Raw genomic sequence first — 19,072 nt, 5'->3', positions numbered from 1 at the left:
TGTTAGCACTTGGTAAGTCTTTCAGAGGAAAAAAAGGGGGGGTCAGATCCTTGGGTCTCTCCACTAAATACATCCCTGACAGTGCGGTAGGATAGTTTAGTCTCAATCGTCTCCCAAGAGAATAATTATGTTCTTGTTATGCACCAAAGGAGTGATTGTACTAGTTTAGCTTTTGTTTAGACACACACATACATCAAATTATTGTTAGATAAAGCAATTATAAAAACTAAATACTTACTGCCTTGAAATAAGTTGAAATAAAAAACCCTCGATTATACAACAAAACATATTTTAAACAAAGCATATTTTCATTATTTAAATTTTTGTGCTTGGTAAGTCCTCCTGAGGGGGTTTGGACCCCCCCTTCCAAATACATCCTTAGAAACACCAAATACTTCATTATTACAGTTACAGTGCAACCTCGATTTGACATTTTTCGGGGACCAAGGTGAAAGAACTTACAATGAGGGAAAATGTAGAATCGAGGAAAATTTTATAGGATTTTTGCTCTACAGGGATCATGAAGATTGAATGTATAATACAGAAAAGTGTAAAATTGTGGTTCCACTGTACCAGCGTGCTTACCAAACTGCTTCCACAACAGCAATCACCACTGGAAACTGATTTCAACAAAAAAAATTAAAATGCCCCTTGTCCATAATTTTGACATTTTTTTAACCGAAATTAATAGCACATGCGAGAGAAAAAAATATTGTGATGAGGTTCAAGGGACAGTAGGCAGACAGAGAACCAGATAGTGTCTGAAATGACCCACATCCAAACAAATCCTTTTGCAGTAATGGAAAAACTAAACTTCTCCAAATCAACTGAAAACAATGATGATTGAATGAATAATGTAGAAAGACAATGAAGTTCTCTTCTAAGTCGGGCATTCTATTTGTAATAAAAAGATACCACAAACAATTTAAAATTCTTTCACCAAATAACATGGTAAAAGACAAATTATAAGCATTATCCCAAATCTTCACTTCTCGCATACATACTACTATTTTTATATAAAATACACCTCAATAATTGTTGGCAAAGATTTGCTTTATTAATGGAATACAATCTTTTGAATACAAATTTAAGGAAAACAAAACTGTTGTGCGCATGATCAGAACAAAAAGTGTCATTCAAATTTCAAACCTTTGCTGATCCATGACAAAATTTGCCCATTGTGAGGGTAACACTTGATCTTTTAAAAAAACTGAAACCAGAAAAAGTTGAACCTTAAAAAAAGTATGCTGCAATACTGGTTACTTTAAAAATATAACCAACACTAAAGCTCTCCAATCAACATTTAATTAAGAATTTGAGTATTCCTACAAAACTTGACATGTTTGTAACAAGTTAAACAATATTAAGAAGTATAAATGAAAAAAAAAGGTCATTAGAATACAGAACAATTTATTAGAATGACCATTTTATGAAAGCAGTTTTGCATTTTGATCAGATTAAGGAACAGACAAGTTGAGAGCTGTGAAAGTCCTAACTTCCGGTGAATAAAACCACCATAATGAAATAATCACCATTAATTTCTTTCTTGCTGCACTTTAAAACCTGTAATAATCTTTGTGCAGAGAAAGCGACATTTCACTAAGCTATGATATGCTTAGTTGTTACCTGTTTTTGGAAGCCAGGTCTTGTTGGTAGAACAATAAAATGTATAGCACTGAGCAAAATCAGTGGCAGGAACAGACATAACCTGCCAGTCAATTAACTCCAACGCCATAAACATGAACTCAACATATAACACAAATGGTGCCCACCGACCAGGGCTGGCAAAGGGAAGTTTAGGACCTTCTGAAGCAATTTTATATGCATGCACCAATAAGATCCTGGCAAAGCCAAACTTCACAAGCTGAACATAGAATAAATACCATACACCTCAACAATGCATATTACATAGTAACATCACCATCCTTGCAAGTTAATATAATCTTCTGTTAATCACACACAAATCCTGACATACATCAGTTGGAACTAAATGACACCTACTCAGTTTACAAATATACATCACGATTTAAACTGGGAGAAGTATAAAGCCTTTAGACTTGTGGGTCGATGTCACACTACCACTTCATTGTCTTACACCAAAAACGAAGGGCAACGTTGTACAAATAAAAAGGAGCACAATCTGTTGGTTCATTTACGTATGTGCAACTTCAAAACTGTTACTTCCCTTTTCCTATATTTTACTAGAAAATTTCAAGCAGAGTAGTGACACTTCATCACAACTGCAAGGAAAAGGCCATTTCGTAAATGCAGTGAAAAATACTGGGAATTATTTCTCTCTCCAATGCCAAACAAATGCCAACAATTCCCTGAGACATTTTTACTGGTCCTCGTCTCCCAGGTCATGCTTCACTTTAGAAAAGTCAAAGTCTTCACCGGTTCCACGGCGGAAAATATCAAGCACATCCAAACAACTTGTTTCGAAGTGGGTAGTTGCATCATATGAAGTGGAAATGAAAATAAGTGTCTGAGTGGCATCATAGTCTAAAAGAGACATGAAAAAGTAGGATGTATAGTGTGCAACAATAACCATGAAACAAACCATAACGTACACCACATAAAATAATTTTCATGCAGGTAATGCTGCCAGACAGACATGGAAGGATGCACATTGTGACAGTGCAAAATCTTTTTAAGTTTGATAATATTTTATTTAAATCTTGTACAACCTCTTGAAAAAACTGCAGGATGTAGCGACACCCTGAAGTAGAGGTGCATGTGAAAAAAAAAAAGTGAACATTACCTGCATGAAAGCAATACAAGTTGTAACTACCTGATACAAAATGAACATGAAAGAATTAAGAATTATTAATGTAAACACATGTGCCCAATTATTGTTTTATATACGAAATTGCCTGAAATCCTCGGGAATAAAACTTAGGTTTGCCTGCAAGCAACCAGGTTGCAAGACACTTAACTGCCATTTGGGCCAACTCTTGACCACCTCACTTATGTAATGGCTCCACAGTTTGTCAAATGGTAAAAAAGTTGTTAACTAGATTGCAAAGAACAAACAGAAACCAGAAGCTGTTACCATGTTATAGTTCAACTCTTACATGCTCCATACCTTATTAGAAAGGCTAGTTTTGCAAAGATGCAAAGTTAAGTTTATTAACTGTGTTGTTTGTGTGTCAATGATTTCTTCATTCTATGTGTTTATTTGTAACTTGCCATCCCCACACAATGCTGAGTCATACTGTAGTGACAAAGATGCCAAGTTTCTGTTCAATAGGTCATTCTTCAACAAGCACAAGAACATTACCAGTTTATGTAGTTTTACGTTAAAATTAAGTTTTTGACAAAAAATGCAGGAAAATGTAAAAATATGAGCTTATCACATTAACCACTCACTCAAACTATACCGTGTATGCTTTTAGAAGGAACATGAGTTCAGCCAATATGCAGCTGTGCTATTGCCAAAGTGCTAGCAGAAGGGAAAGACAGAGAATTCGCAGTGTCCAATATTAAACTATTTTTTTTATAATGCATACACTGTATATATGAGTACAGTGAAATAGTATAGTGAATATTTCTACACAGGATTATAATATCACCAGAGCTAGGAATTTTAGGTGCAAATATTTGTCAATAAAGGTGCAAAAAAGGTGCCAATTTTTGTACAAAAAAGGTGCTAAAATAGGTGCTAATTTTCAGATGTAAAATTTATTGTGAGCAGTGCATACATATATGATTCAACTTGTCTGGATAAACACAGAGTATTCTCTGGTTTTAAATCGTTTAATATAACTAAGCAAAGAAAATTCTCTGATACATTAGAAAGCGACATAAAGAAAAACATGCTTCTTCTTACTTGCTTAGAATTAGTCATCTAGAAAACTGTTAAAATAGATTACATTCAAAATGTCTATGTTCTTCTGAGTGAGGCTACATCTGCTGTCACTAAGCAGATACTTGTAAGTTGAAAAAGAACGTTCAACGTCAACAGACACAAGTGATGCGTATTTTGTTTTCAACCGGTAATCCACATCCTTGTTGGTTGCAACTTCTTGAACATCAGGGCTTTTGGCTAAACTTTGTTCTAACTTCTCTTTCCCGACCCCTTGCAGCTCTCATTGCACATCCATCAAAACAGCCCACTGTGTTTCCTTTTCAGGACACTGCTCCTCCAGTTTTGTGATTGCAGTAGTAAGGAAAGAGAAGCCATGTACAATATACAGTTCATGTTGCGATTCCTGTTTAAGTGCAAGTTTTTTTGGCTTTTTTTACAGCTGAGGAATCACTAGGCAAAGCATCTAAAAATTTCGATATTGTATGGAAATGATTGCAAATAAACACTGCAGCTTTTAACCATGTACCCCATCTAGTGAGGATGGGAGAGGGTGGTAGAGGAAGTTTCGTAATTTCTACGTACTTCTGTATTCTAGAAGGAGCCTTTTTCAGTATGCAAAGCATGAACAATGCAGGTCACATGTTTTAAGTTAGGATACATATTCTTCAGATTAGAAAATGCAGCTAACATGTAAGATGCTTTGTTCTGTAAGAACTAACCACACTCTATCATATTTTACACCCTCTGGCCACAATACAAAACATGCATCATTGAAACTTTGCATTACACTTGCATTATCTGTTTTGCCGAGAAAATAAGTTTTTAAAAGCATGGATTTCACTTGATGTCCATTGAGAGGTGCTACTAAAATGTTCAAAAAGTACCTGTTTTGCCTATCTGTGGTTTCATCTAGTATGAAATAGACTGGAATGTCAGCTACTACTTGCCTGATCTGCGAGATTTTAGCTTCATAAAGAAGTTGAAGGTAAGATTTCCTTAAGGTGCTCTCATCTGGAACTGACTTCCCAGTATATTTTTGCAAATATGATTTCATGACAGGATTGTTAAGTTTCGAAAGAGGTATTCCACACGCTATAAATGTCCTTGCTGTCTCACTGAAAAATTCATTTGTATTTCTGGAACTCGAAGATGCAAGCGCCTCACCAATGAATTGCTGTCGCTTCCCACCTTTACCATCTCGCCCTTTTTTATTCCTGACATGCTTCCCACTTTGTAGATGCTGCACAACCCGAGTGCGTTGGTGTTTATCAACAGCAATAGAAATATCACACACATCACACCTCAGAACAGATCCATCACTCTGAATGCAGTCACCGATAAACAGTTTAACAATGTCCTGCAGTTCCCAACATTTACTTTATGTTTTGGCATGGTGAACAAGCAAATCAAATGCATCGATCAGTCGATCACAGACTGCAGTTACCTTGCTCGCTGAGACGGGAGAAGGAAAGGAAAACAAAACAGTTTTCCTACAACAATTCGTAAACAATACAGCATAGCACAAAAAGAGCACAACTTCTAGCAATTGTAACGCGTCATTGTTGGCACTGTTTAAAGTCCGCACGCTTACTACACTAACGTCCAAGAGCTGAAGAAAGCAGATTCATTGTTGTGCGGTAAACAAGAATTGCATGCCAAGAAGGCATGCCTCGAATGTGGGTGGGGTTAAACAGCGCGTGAGTTGTATTAAAAAAAATGATAAAGATGCAAAATGGGCGAAAAGGTGCAAAAGATTCTGAGATTGTGAAAAAGGTGGAAAAAGGTGCAACCGAAACACCATGAGTAGAGTTCAATACATGCTTATTTTGGGAATGAGTCACTTTTTTACCCATTTTCACACAAAAAAATTTAAGGTGTAGCATCTAAAATTCCTAGCTCTGAATATCACATCACTGCAGCATATAAGAACTCAAATTGACCCAGACTCGCTATGTTTGAACAGAGTCATTGTATATATGGAGATGAAATTAACATCCATAGTTTTCCCAAGACACGGCAACTCAAAAAACAGACTGAAGGAAAATGAAAGGGCGATTGTCTGTGTCTGTGTTGTGTTTTTTCAAGAAATGATAACTCCGGCTGTACGTGATGGAAATTCATGGGACTTGGACAGTCAGGTTCAAAATATCTTGCCCCATCTTATGATGAACCTTAAAGTGGCGAGTTTTATGAAAACTTCTTGTGTGCAAGGAAAATACAGAACACATTGTTTAACTCATGAGCCACAATTTCCTAACTGTAAAACAATGCACTGCTGTGCCATAGGCTGGTCAACACAGACAGGCTCTGTGTGGCTCCACCCAATATATATTTCTAAAACTGTATGCGGTATAGTATAGTATGGGCAGATTGAAGAAAAGTAACATGGGAGCATCCATGGCCTTTATTAAACGTATCATCCTATCATTGACCTTGATGACCGAGGGAAACCAAGGATGAAGGAGACATCTCAAATTAACAGCAAATCTTCATCTGGCATTGTAAACTTGAATGAGAGAGTAACATTTCAGCTACATATCACAACTTACAGATGAGGAAAGTCACCATACATGGGCCAAAAAAGATGCCTGATGGGAATTGAACCTTCCACCTTAAGAATACTGAGTTAACTTTTAGCAGACAGAGCCTCTCCTGCCTGTAAGCCTCTTGGGACAGGAGGTCTTCAACTCCATGCTTTTTCAAATGTGCAATGTTACTAAAAAAAATTGGATTTCTATTCACCACAGACAAATAAAGGAAGAAAAAGGTAAAAACATGTTCATTAACTTACCAACTGTAATTTAGAATTGAGAGCCACTTACCTACGACTTACAAAGATTGTGGAAATTTCCTCTTGCCTAAGCAAAGTTGTAGAATAAAATTGCCAGAAGTAAAAGGAGAACTGGGGGCAGATATCTTGAAAGAACCTAAAAAAGTTAGAGGTAGATAAAAGTGTAGAGTAAAATTAAAGCATCTCGCATGCAGCTCGTAGTAAATTTCTGAATATCAGAGACTGCTCAACCAATATAGAACCTGGTATCTCTGGGTACAACTAAGTGTAGAACTGCATGCCCCTTTTTTTTCACAAGAAGTTAGAATTAACATCATAGAAGCTTTGAAGTACATTTTGACAATAGATCGCTCTGTCATATCATTAGCAAAGTGAAGTAGGTGCAGAGGCTTAAATTATCCTTTGTCACACATATTTGTATTAGAAGAAACATATTTGTGCATTATTGTCTTTTACATGGTGCATTCCCTTGCCAACAGCTTCTGCCACACCGATCCATCAGGAAGTGGAGAGCTTTAGCTGGGGAAGTGATATCCATGCACACAAAAGTGGTTGTGTTGTGTTAGTTGCCATGACAACTGTGACATCACTGCTTGGTTTGCAAGGTTTGGCATTGTGTGACTGCAGAGCTATGGGCAGACAAAGCAACCATTGTACTTGCCTTGGAGGAGTTGAACTGAGTGTGTATTGTTACCTGTGCTGTTTCCTTTCGTGCAGTTTCAAGAGAAATATGAATACTGTTTATGATTTAGTGTGTGTTTTGTTATAAACACCATTTTCTCATTGGAAATACAAAGATAAGATGGATCTTTCACAGTGTATTTTACATTACCTATTTTTTCCTACTAGCCTTACAAACTCCAGTCACTAGTCCGAGGATTAATGCTTTTCATCTGGTGAAAAATTTAAATGCATGCACAGTCTCTTCCCTTTTACTGTATATTTTCCCTTCTATATTTCTTTACTGCATCATTTCCATATTGTAACAAGCACATGAGCAACGGCCAGTGGTTGGCTCGATGCCAACAGGAACCCAACCCTCCCAATACTCAACAGCGTACGACGTAATCTACACGTGTCTTTTGTCAGCTGCTCTGCAGTGTGGAAGGTCATAAATAGGAAGTGTTTACAGCCAAGAGAAAGGAACCTGTGACTTAGCATTGAACTAGTGCCAAGGTCTTCAGCGACACGTGTGACATTGGAAACATTCCAAAGGTCGGCCTTGCCTGACAGCTGCCAACAAAGCTGTATGCAAGCTTGCCAACTGACCTAGTGAGTCCATGTGCAAATAAATGAACTTAGGCGAAAATAGTCACAGTGATACGGAAACTCTAGGAAGGCCACATGAGAGGGAAACTAGACAGAGAATTCTATAAAAAACCCTTAAAACATAAAATAAATAATCCTGTTGTTCCTGAGCATCCCTGGCATGGGGAACTGCTGACCTATTGACAGATCGTTGGCTGTGGCGAGACTAAAAAGGTATGATAGACTGTATTTGTCTGTTGATGGTGCCTTAGATTACTCATCTAAGTCAATAACTTGATATACATAATCAATTAACATTGAGAGTGCACTAAGATATTAGAATAAATGTTTGTGAATATGAGAAAAGCGAGTGTCTATTGCTATCCACATCTTTAAACCCCTTCTGAGTTACAAAACCCCTTCTGAGTTACACTCCCAAGTAACGGCATCGATCAGTTAGATGTAGTTATAACATGTATCCTTATTAAACTATAGCAAGAGGTAGACATATCCTGCCATTTCCAAACACTCCAATTTCATAAGAGCATCAAGAATTTTGAGGTGGTCAGGTATGTATGCTTTATGTAAATTTCATACAACACCAGTATATGAGGCATGTTAAGGGAGAGGACTCAGATTTCTTCAAGAAAATGCCATAACACTTGATTGGGAAAAAAATAATTGAAATAGTGAACTGATTTACCATGATGAGATTCACATGATTCAATTATAGTCACATTCATATGAAATTTCTGGACATGCGATGGTCTCAGGTTCAGAATAATGTTTGCTAAAGCAGGGTCAGTGTAAAAGTATTCTGATTATAACACCATTAAGCCTTGTTTCCATGATAGGAAAAACTCAATATGCTGACCCAAGGCAGAAATTTACTTTATTATAAAACAAACTAAATGTAACGTTTCAACCTTCTAGCAAGGTCTTCTTCAGACTCTGCACCAAGCGCAAATGTAACAAGGTACATCAAGAAAATATGCATGAAAGAATGTGGAAAAGAAGGCAAAGTAAATAGTCTATGGAAACAGTTGGAAAAGAATGGCTACGAGGAGGATACTGGACCTAAACAGAAGAAGGAAGAAAAGGGACAGGGGAGAATTGGAAGAGAAAGAAAAAAGAAAGGAGGTTTGGAATAAGGAGTATGGGGAAGACCACAGAAAAGATATGCAAAGTGCTTAGGAAAGTGGGCATTAAAACTTACAGGAAGGGAGGGAGAAGCATCTTAAGAATAGTGAAGAATGGAGAGAAAGAAAAGAGAAGAAGGAAGAAAAATGAAGAAAGGAAAAAGAGCATGAGATAAAGAGTCCAACCACATTCCAGATGAAATAAAATGTTTAGCTAAATCGCCTGTCAGGTGAAAGTACAGTTGGCAAGGGAAGGCCACCTGCTAGAATGTTCCAGGAAAACAACTTTAATAGTCTGGAGGGGAGAAATTTTTGTGTATATGTATCATCCTGTTTGGTACCTTGTTACATTTGTACTTGGTGCAGAGTCTGAAGAAGACCTTGCTAGAAGGTTGAAATGTTACTCTTAGTTTATGTTTTATAATAAAATAAATTTCTGCCTTGGTCAGCATATTGAGTTTTTCAAAGTAGTCTGATGAAATGGGTATAGTGCAACTTCAATCCCCTCTACAGACATTTGATCTCAACTTCCTAAATATCATTTGGGGTGCTTAGTTTGAATACAGAACCTGTCAGGCCAAATCACGCAAAACAAATAAAAAAAAAAATTCTACTTCTAGTCTGGTAGCAAAAGGCTATTTCCAGATCAGTGTACAAGGGTCGTTCAAGGTTGACCGGGATTTTTGTACGTAAAAAATCGATGAATAGCCGGATCATGATGAAACGTGCGGGTGACGTAATGTATTCCTTCGTGAGTAACTAGTGCCCAGCATGACGTATTTCGCGCATGCGCAGCAGTTGCGGCGAACATGGCGGCAAGCAGTGTGTCTGTGGCTGTGGAGCAGCGGTGTGTAATCAAATTTCTCGTGAAGGAGAAAGTGAAACCAGATGAGATTTTCAGACGATTGCAAGCACAGTATGGTGAACAAACGATTTCGCAGACAAGAGTGTACGAATGGTGTGAGCAGTTTCGCAAAGGACGGGAGCTGGTGACAAATGAAGCGCATGGACACATTTGCCTGACTGCAGTCACACCAGTGAATATCGCACATGTTTGAGCAAATGATTCTTGAGAACCGGCAAGTAACAGTGCAGGATATTGCTGCCGAGGTGAATATCAGTGTCGCCAGCTGACATTCGATCAGAAGTGAACACGCAGGACGGTCTGTGAACAGCTTCTGAATCGGTTTCGAGCAGAAAGTGATGAATTGTTGCAATCCATCATCATGTGTGATGAAACATGGTTGCACAATTCAACCCCAGAGACCAAAAGACGCAGCATGGAGTGGCGGCATAAAGGTTCCCCGCCCCCCAAGAAAAGCAAAATGCAGCCGTCCGCTGGAAAGATCATGGCAAGTGTCTTCTGGGACATGAAGGGCGTTATCCATGTGGATTTTCTGGACAAAGGGAGCACGATTAATGCCCAGTATTACTCCACATTGTTGAGTGGTGCTGTACGAAAGTCCATTCGCAAGAAAAGACCTGGGATGTTGTCTGGAAATGTCATTCTTCTCCATGACAATGCCCACCCTCACATGGCCAATGTGACAACAACAACTCTGGCCGTCATGCACTGGGAAGTTCTGCCCCATCCCCCCTACAGTCCGGATTTAGCCTCCAGTGATTATCATTTGTTTGCACCCCTTAAAGACCATCTGGGAGGGAAGAAATTCATGACAGACGAAGCACTGCGGAGCGATGTCCTCCAGTGGCTACGACAACAACCAAGTTCTTTCTACGCCAAAGGAATTCGGGAGCTGCCAGAACGATGGCAATGGTGCCTCGGTGCGCACGGAGAATACTTTGAAAAACTGACATAGTTTGGTGTTTCTTCTGCTACCTATTTCCTCTGCAGAAATAAAAGTCCCGGTCAACCTTGAACGACCCTTGTACTAAAGGCTTTTCCAGCAAATTCCAGGGAATTTGTGGACAAGCAAGCATCTAGATACTTTCGATATGTGAAAAAAAAAATCACAAATGTAAAAACTTCACAGTCAATGTAACACATCAAGTAAATCATGGCCATTTGAATATGCTCAACCTTGTGGTCTTGAAATGTGCTATGAAGTCAGAGGTACCAGGTTTGAACCCTAGTCAAAGCATGGCTGTACATACAATTGTGTTTGTCCTATCATCATTTCACCAATTCATCATTCATCCTCATTGTTGCGATTATCCCAAGTGCAAGACAAGTAACATAAAATAATAAAAAAAATAAAACAAAATTTCTCACTAGAATGGAGGTTATGAGACCCCCTAATGATGATTAAAACATGCCAACATTCTTACCCATTTCTCAACTTCATTTGCTTGATTCTGCCCTTCCAAGTTCTTCTGAAGATTTCTGCAGACTACACTAAGCCTATAAAATGAAATATTTCTCATTAGAACTTTCCACAACATACTGAATGCTTGTGTGAATTATTAAAAGTCATACAAAAATACATTATCCACATCTTAATTTTGAAACTGAATACACTAGTATGCAAAATTTATCAATTCTTAAACTTATATATTTTAATAATTTTTCTTTGAAAAATAAACATTTTCTGCAGAATATCACATAGGATGAATTGTTGATGGTAAGTCCTGATATTTCAGAGCCTGCTTCAAATTAGATGTATGCAACTACAGTGTTACAGGGACATACTTATTTTGGTCAAGCTTTAGCAGTCTGAAATATGGTCCCTTAGTTAGTGCCAAATCATAGGGATAGGAAATGCCATTGCTATTCCGTGTAGCCATGTTGTAGTAACTGCACAAGATAAACAATACATTTGTGGTGCCCAGGTTTTATCTTGGCTACAAATTTTACATACAAAATAAAGTTTGTAGGTCTTATAATTGGAGTAATATTTCTCCTCTGTTTTAATGTAAACTGTCCACAAATCTGACAAAATAAGTCACTATTGTTCACACAGTGTCTAGACATTATGTACAATTGGCTATCCGATTGTAGTGTGTCGCTAATATTACACTGTTTTCTGCACACAAGTATAGTGTGAACCTACTTCATACAACAATATTTTTCAACACAAAGTGCCAATATGTACTTCTCAAGTTACAGTCCAATAAAAAAACATACACGGAAAAATTCCCAGTGTTGGCAACACATAAACCAAAATGTTCCTGTCCATATCACAATTTCCTGACGGTTGAAAAACAAAAGGATTTGAAGAGTAGGCCATGTCTGTTTCTACTAAATGCCCACCTATCAGAAACACCACATGAAATCCAGCAAGCAAAATCTTTATTGCATAGGGTTATTTTTAAAGATATGACTAAAGGAGACTAGAGTGAATTAGTTGTGGAACGTATTAGAATGAAGCGTCAATGATGAAAAATAAATTTTGTAATTTATCAATCTTCTTAGCCTTGTTATTATATGTTGATATTTCCACCAAGGTTTGGAACTGAAACTGGAATGGATACCAACTGCATATGATCCAGATCATGTTTACAGCCCATTTATACTTTCTATTTCCTACTTTGGCTAATTCAAAGTTCTCAGCTTAAGCAAGCATTTGACATAAGGTCTTCTAGAAAACATGTGAGTTTTAATGATTCTAAAGCAGGAAGCTTGAGAAGTATTTTCAACTTAACTTATCTGTTTATGTCAATATGAAAATAAGAATAAAGGTAAGGAATGTGCCTCCTCTTCAATGCTAAATATTCACATTTTACATGTTATCCCTTTCTTTCATACCAATTGTGTAGTAATACTGTGAACACTGGTCTGCATTAACTGTCAGCTCTGTGGCAGGGCATGCTAAGCAGTCATCCCGACCTCGGCATGGGTGTTCTGTGTGAGTGTCCCTTCATCACTTTCATTTAATCATCACGCATCTTCATTCTTATGATTAGCCAAAAGTGACTGAAAGCAACACCTATTAAAATTCAAAGACACAATGCGCAGTAACTGTTTTCTGTAATGTTTGGTTATGCTGAGTTTCAATAACTTAGTCAAGTTATTTAAAGAAGGGTACCTAGTAAAGAGTTAGTGTACTTACTGCGCCATATCTGCTTGCAGAGAAGTAACTGCTGTTGTTAGTACAGTTATGTTACTTGCGAGAACATGCATGTCATTCTGCAGAATGCTCAAAGTCTCTTGGGGCACCATTAAGACTGGCTTATCGTCACACACACTGTCTGTAAATTTCAAAAAAAGCTTATGAAACAGGTGGGACAGCAAATGGTACAAGTCATATGCAATACTTTACATAAAGTAACACAGTCAAATGCATTGTTTAATATCCAAGGCAAATGCTATTAACTGAGTAATTACATTTAGCTTCAAATTGAATTTAGCAATCATAACAGTGTTAATATTAAATTGATATTCAATAAAAATTAAAGCAGCATTAAGTTCAGAAAATAACTTTCAAGTCCCCCTTTTCTCTTCTTTCTCTCATATGCTCTGGCTTTTTAACTCTCTCCTCTGCAAACCTCTCTTATATCAATACTCTTTTAGCAAAGTGTAAAGTGTTTTAAAATTTCTTCCAGTCCTACCTGGTGTTAGTACATAAGAAGAGGGATTATACTATGATGAAACTTCACAACCTGACAGTGCTCAAATTAAGCAGTTTCTATACTGGGATGATGTTGTTAGTCATTAATTACAGTACAGTGAAATCCTGATTTGACTTTCCTGCATTATACATTTTCCCACTTAATACATTCAGCCTGCCAGGCTCTGTCAAAAGGCTGTGTTAAATAATGTGTTCTCTTCCATCTTACGTCCACTACAACTTCTGTATCCCACTTTCTGGGCCATCCTGGTGTCAAAAAATTTACCAGAATGGTTTTCTGTCGACCACTTTACTTTCCCCTCTCCTTTTCCTTGCTTTCGTAGCTGTTTCATTCACCATGTGCCCTTCATCTTCCAGAGGTCGGGCTTTTCATGCCACAGGCAGGAGCAAAGAGCCATGACTGAATGGGGAAGGGAGGGGGGAGGTGGTGTACAAGTTGCATTTGTCACACCTCCCTTGAGTGACAGGAAGGGGAAAAGGCACTTCTTGCATTCCCCATCAAGATGATATTGGCCGATCCTTCAGTTTCAAGATCGGACAATCATACTGTTGTTAAACTGATTCTCGCCAAATGCTGCTTTCCCTAGAGCTTGGAAACAATGTGTATGTGACCGAGGTGCCTTTGTTCACCCTTCCCCCTCCACAAAAATGGGAGTGGAAATTTGACAACAGGACTTGATGATCACCATTCCCTTCCTTACCCACACATTTATGCATTGATGGGGATGAAAGAGGGAGGGGAGACTTGCTTGTGAAAACTTTGCCTTCCTTCTTATCTCCTGTGTTGGCAATGAACAAATTGCAAAGAGGTTACCAACCGCTGTTACCCGATACTGGACAAGATCTGCATTTTTCTTTTAATGGAAGTCATTCAGCCTTCATTTCTATGAGCAGATGGGTGATATTTTATTCACCGACAGAGAAATATTATTGTCAAAGTTTGAACACATGTATTTTTCTACGTGGGGCAGGTAATGTTTTTTCTTTGCAGATTATGTAACTCGTACATCATACAGAGATGGGCCAGGAAAAATGAGTGCTAAACAAGAGCAGTCTGGCAATATTTTCTGGGCCAGTCAAGTTTTGTACACATCTAAGTATCATTAAAATGATGATTTGGGTGAGAGAACGTTTGCTCTCCTCATGGCCCCTATGGTATCATCACTACTCTTGCAATTACTATAAAAAGTGTCAGTGTTTCAGACCCTATTTTCTTGCTCACGTAGAAGTGAGCCCCCTTACATGACATGTGAGCTGATTAGAGTATGGGCAAAGAGCAATCATTCCAATTCCTTATCTCTGACATTTAAATTTAAACAGTCACTCCTGGATACCTAAATTCAATGTACATAGCATGCTATGCAAATGAAGTCCCCCACCTCCCCTTGCTGTCCTCACTGGTCAGAGTTTCTGGGGCTGTTGCTGGCACCAGCCTTCATCCTGGCTCCAAAGCTTTGACAATTATGAAATAAGAGCACCAGACACAAAGCAAGGAGTTAAAGACAATTTGTTTTTTCTCTGCCTTCTAATATACAAAACTCTATCTTGGGACTAACATAAGAATAAACACTTTGAACACACAGGAAGGAAGTGCACATAATGTTAAGTATAATATAATTGTTGCTTTTCTTCAGAACCATTCACATGCTGAAAATAAATCCCATAATGTTCAATGAAGGTATGGATGGTGAGACCAATAAAAAAAACATGTTATTTGCAGGGAAACTATTGGTAAAAGGAGTGTTGTTTATCCAAGGTGTCTACAGTTTCATAAAAAGAAAATTCCCTTACATTTCCAGACCAAGTAATTAGGACAATTCATGTATTTAAGTATTTGTGTAAGAAGGACAATACATTTTAGCTAAACACTACACTTAGAATTCCACTTGACAAAGTTACAGGTAATAATGAGAAGCAAAAATAAACTGAAATTGACTGTTAGATATAGGGACATCAGAGGGGTGAGCTTTTATGTACTACTTGCTACATATTAACTAATGATAAACAAATAAATCTTTTTTATAAAAAATCACAACAATTATAGCATAAATAATACATAATAATAGTAAGATTTTAAAATGTTTCTAATTATCCTAAATTCAACCAAACACAAACCTAAAATTGCAAAGAGAAAGTGGAATATAATTTTGGGTTATTTGCGATAGTGTTACAAGCTATATGTCAAAATGTCTAAAAAAATCCACCTGGGTTTAATGGACCAATCTAGTAATAGAAGGTATAACATTTTTACCCTTTTTCTTAATTTCAGGAGTTACTGTCTCAGATGTGGAGGTGTTGTCCCCCGAACCCAACTCTTTCAAATCCAGATAATCTGGGGGTTCTCCAGCTCCAGCAAGTTGTGGAACTGGGTTTCTTGCTGCTTCTTCTGTTGTCTCTTCACCAGTTTCCTTTTTGAAGAAAAAGTAATCATGACTGCAGGTTTCAGTAATTTTACTTATCTAATACATTGATAGACAACCTATAGTTTATTAGAAAATTCTGACGTTTTTGCAATATTAGTACAAATATTAAATTAATTCGCATGCCTTAGGTTTGTAAAGTAAATGTCTAAATAGGCAGGTTCTTCTTCAAAACAAAAATCCATTGCAGTCACATGGTAATCAGAGTTTGAAACTAGACCTTCACACAGGCATTATTTGCTTCCTAATGTATCTACCCTGGTCACCAAAGTTGAAAGCTAAGTCATCAAACTGAAAACTTAGTTGTCAAAATATACCTCGCTTAATAAAGAACATATAACGATATATGAAATGCATAAATAATATTTATAAAAAATTAAATTACTACCATTTCAACGTTATCACAAATATTGTTTGTTGAAAAAAGGCACAATACTTTATAAAGAATTTAACATGTGCAGTGTGTTTTAAAAGTCCTGCAGGATTCTAATACCCCTAAACTTTTAAAATAATAAGTTTATTACAACAAAATATTGTTTGTTACACAGAGGAAACTTTAAAATTAATGTTTAGTGTGGTTTGGTTCATAGTCAGATTTCCAGCTGGGCAACATTCAAGTCTAAACTCTCTTGAAATCTTTGTTTGAATCCAAGAATTGCATTCTGGCGGTGCTTCTCCGGAATGTTGTGAATCACATCATGTATCTTGAACTTCAGATTGTCAAAGTCAGTCTGCTGTGGCAGAGTGATTAGCACATCGCGCTATGATGCAAGGGCCCCGGGTTTGAATCCTGACCTGGCAAATGGATGTTTGTGTGTGTCCATTCATCAATTTCATCATATCATCACTCATCCCCATCTTCGCAAATTAGCCAAAAGTGGCACAGAAAGTGAAGTAAAATAAAACAAATCATAAGATCTGTCTGTTTCTGTGCATACATCTGGGTCTTGACATGTCAACACAGCCAATAATCACAAGGCATAAGGTCTGGTGACCTTGCGGGCCAAGGTGTGGGTCCTCTGTGGCCAATCAATCTCTCCTTAAATTCACCATCAAGAAACTTGTGAACTTCAAGGGCAAAGTGTGTGTGTTGGGGGGGGGGGGGGGCAATCTTGCTGGAAGAGGATCTCATTGATGATGCCTAACCTCTGAAGTTCCAGGACAAGGAATGTCTGTAACACTTTCAGGTAGCTGGCACCATTCACTGTATCATCCTTGAAGAATAGAAACTGCGTACCACACATTGACCTTGGGGCTATCCTGCTTATGTGTCTCCACTTCATGTGGATTCTCAACCCTCCAAATTTGGCAATTGTGTCTATTCACTTTTCCCAAAACATGGCATGTGGCCTCATCACAGAAACAAATGAGACTGAAAGGTAGCATCACCAGGACCCCTGATTACAAGGTGGTGATGCTACCACTGCACCATCAAGGAGGTCCCTCTGAAGGTATCTATATCCGGAAGGGTGGGGCATGCCCCCTCTTTTCTGGCATTTCAGTGCAGTGAATTTTGTAAGCATGGTAAATATTATGCAAGATTAACATTATGTCAAAATTCAAATTAAAAACCATGCACATATAGCAATTTTTAAATTTGTTTGAAAAATCTTGTATTGTTTTCATTGCTCCAATCCTATTAGCCATTCTTTTTATTACATGTTTATATTTCAATTGAGGTACGCAGAAATTGAATTTCCTGTATTTTAAACCCTCTTCTTGCAAGAACGATGACTGCAGACACATTTATCGATGCATTAATAGTTTTCATTGTTAAACATTAGTTACATGGAGAAACAGGAATATCCAACAAATATTGAATGCATAAACAGTGCAAGGTAAACTGACATAATATCGGATACCCACCCAATACATGTAACTTACTGTTTAACTTACAATGTTAGGCATATGAAAAAAGTAATCAAACAATAAGGCTACTCCATTCTATTGCAACAATGAACTAACTATACTAAAGATCATGTTTTCTCAATAACTAGGTTTTCTACAATTAGTGCACACACACACACACACACACACACACACACACACATATACACATTCTTTATTTGTGTGTGTGTGTGTCATAGTAGTAGAACACAGAGAAAATCCTTACCAGATAAATAATGGACATTTCTCTGCAACAGTCGCATTGTTGTCATGGTATCCAAAGAGCAGGCAGTGGAATGAAATGGCCATCAGCCAGAAGGCTCCATGTAGAGAGCTGGAGGGGAAGGGGGATGAGTGGAAAGGAGACTGGATGCTGTCAGGAGTCTAGATAGAGTTGAGTGGTTATGGAAGACCGAAGGAGCCATTCTGTAGGCTCTTTCCCATACCTCCCTCACAGAGGTATCACTTGGTAGGAGTGGTGTGTGTGATGGTTATTGTTGGGGATGGCAACAGTACAGGTAGGGACCTTGATTATTCAGTGATACCTTTTCCCCCAAATTAGTCTTTTTTCTCGGCGTTTTGTGTTTTCCAAAATTCATATTCCTATCTTAACCATGCTTTTAAGCCAAATATATCTAAAATTATATCTTCACTGTGCTTTTTGTACGTTCCAAATTATATTTGAGGAAATTATTATGACCACATGCTATCCACTAAAATCATGTCACTTCACTCAGGAATGCACAACAGTTTCTAACATGACTAACACCACTGTTGTAGCTTCCACGTGACAGTAGGTACAGCTAGATTTCCTGTCAGAACCCTGCCACTTTGTTTCGTGATGCCAAACATTCCCACAGAATGGGAAAAATTGCCGGAAACATACATTTACACATGGTTTCAACTAGTTGTTGGAATTATTTCATGTACAAAATACACCATAGTTTTCTTTTGGAGAAAATTTTGGAAAAAGTACATGTCATACATGTGTAAATGTGGTATTTGTTAAATCTAAAGCACAAGAATAATTAGTTCTTATGGTATTTTTCATTCTTTCCACTCAAAATGCAACGAAATTTGCAAAAAGGCCACAATTTGCATTTTATGCAAAATTTGTGTCATTTCGTGATTTTGAATCAATGAAACAAGTATTTAGAATATTTCACTTCATATACATAAACACTTTTTATGCAGTAATTATCATTACTCAGTGTTTTATCTTATGGCATTTGTGGAAATCAAGGTGGGTT

General features: G+C 37.5%; 1 protein-coding gene across 1 annotated transcript; it reads right to left on the bottom strand.

Moving 5' to 3' along the window:
- Positions 1 to 1,046: 1,046 nt before the first annotated feature.
- On the bottom strand, positions 1,047 to 18,161 carry LOC145983872 (uncharacterized). The gene is made up of 6 exons (XM_083116939.1): positions 18,049 to 18,161; positions 15,767 to 15,923; positions 12,997 to 13,135; positions 11,276 to 11,348; positions 6,631 to 6,735; positions 1,047 to 2,502 (listed from the first exon to the last, which is right to left on the bottom strand). Exons 1-5 carry the CDS (start codon positions 18,064 to 18,066, stop codon positions 6,667 to 6,669), a joined length of 456 nt encoding a protein of 151 aa, XP_082973065.1. The 5' UTR covers positions 18,067 to 18,161; the 3' UTR covers positions 1,047 to 2,502; positions 6,631 to 6,666.
- Positions 18,162 to 19,072: the final 911 nt, after the last annotated feature.

The sequence above is a fragment of the Lepisma saccharinum genome, chromosome 2 (assembly GCF_977018435.1).
Source record: "Lepisma saccharinum chromosome 2, izLepSacc3.1, whole genome shotgun sequence".
NCBI classification, from domain to species: domain Eukaryota; kingdom Metazoa; phylum Arthropoda; class Insecta; order Zygentoma; family Lepismatidae; genus Lepisma; species Lepisma saccharinum.
The sequence above is the reverse complement of the archived record's forward strand: the minus strand, read 5'-3'. Positions and strand labels throughout refer to the sequence as shown.

Excerpts from the sequence above, each read along its gene's own strand:
- LOC145983872 (XM_083116939.1), bottom strand. Across the intron at positions 13,136-15,766 it reads TCCTGAAATTAAGAAAAAGG|ACAGTGTGTGTGACGATAAG; the intron begins GTAAAAATGTTA and ends TGAAATTTACAG. Across the intron at positions 11,349-12,996 it reads CTGCAAGCAGATATGGCGCA|GCTTAGTGTAGTCTGCAGAA; the intron begins GTAAGTACACTA and ends TTCATTTTATAG.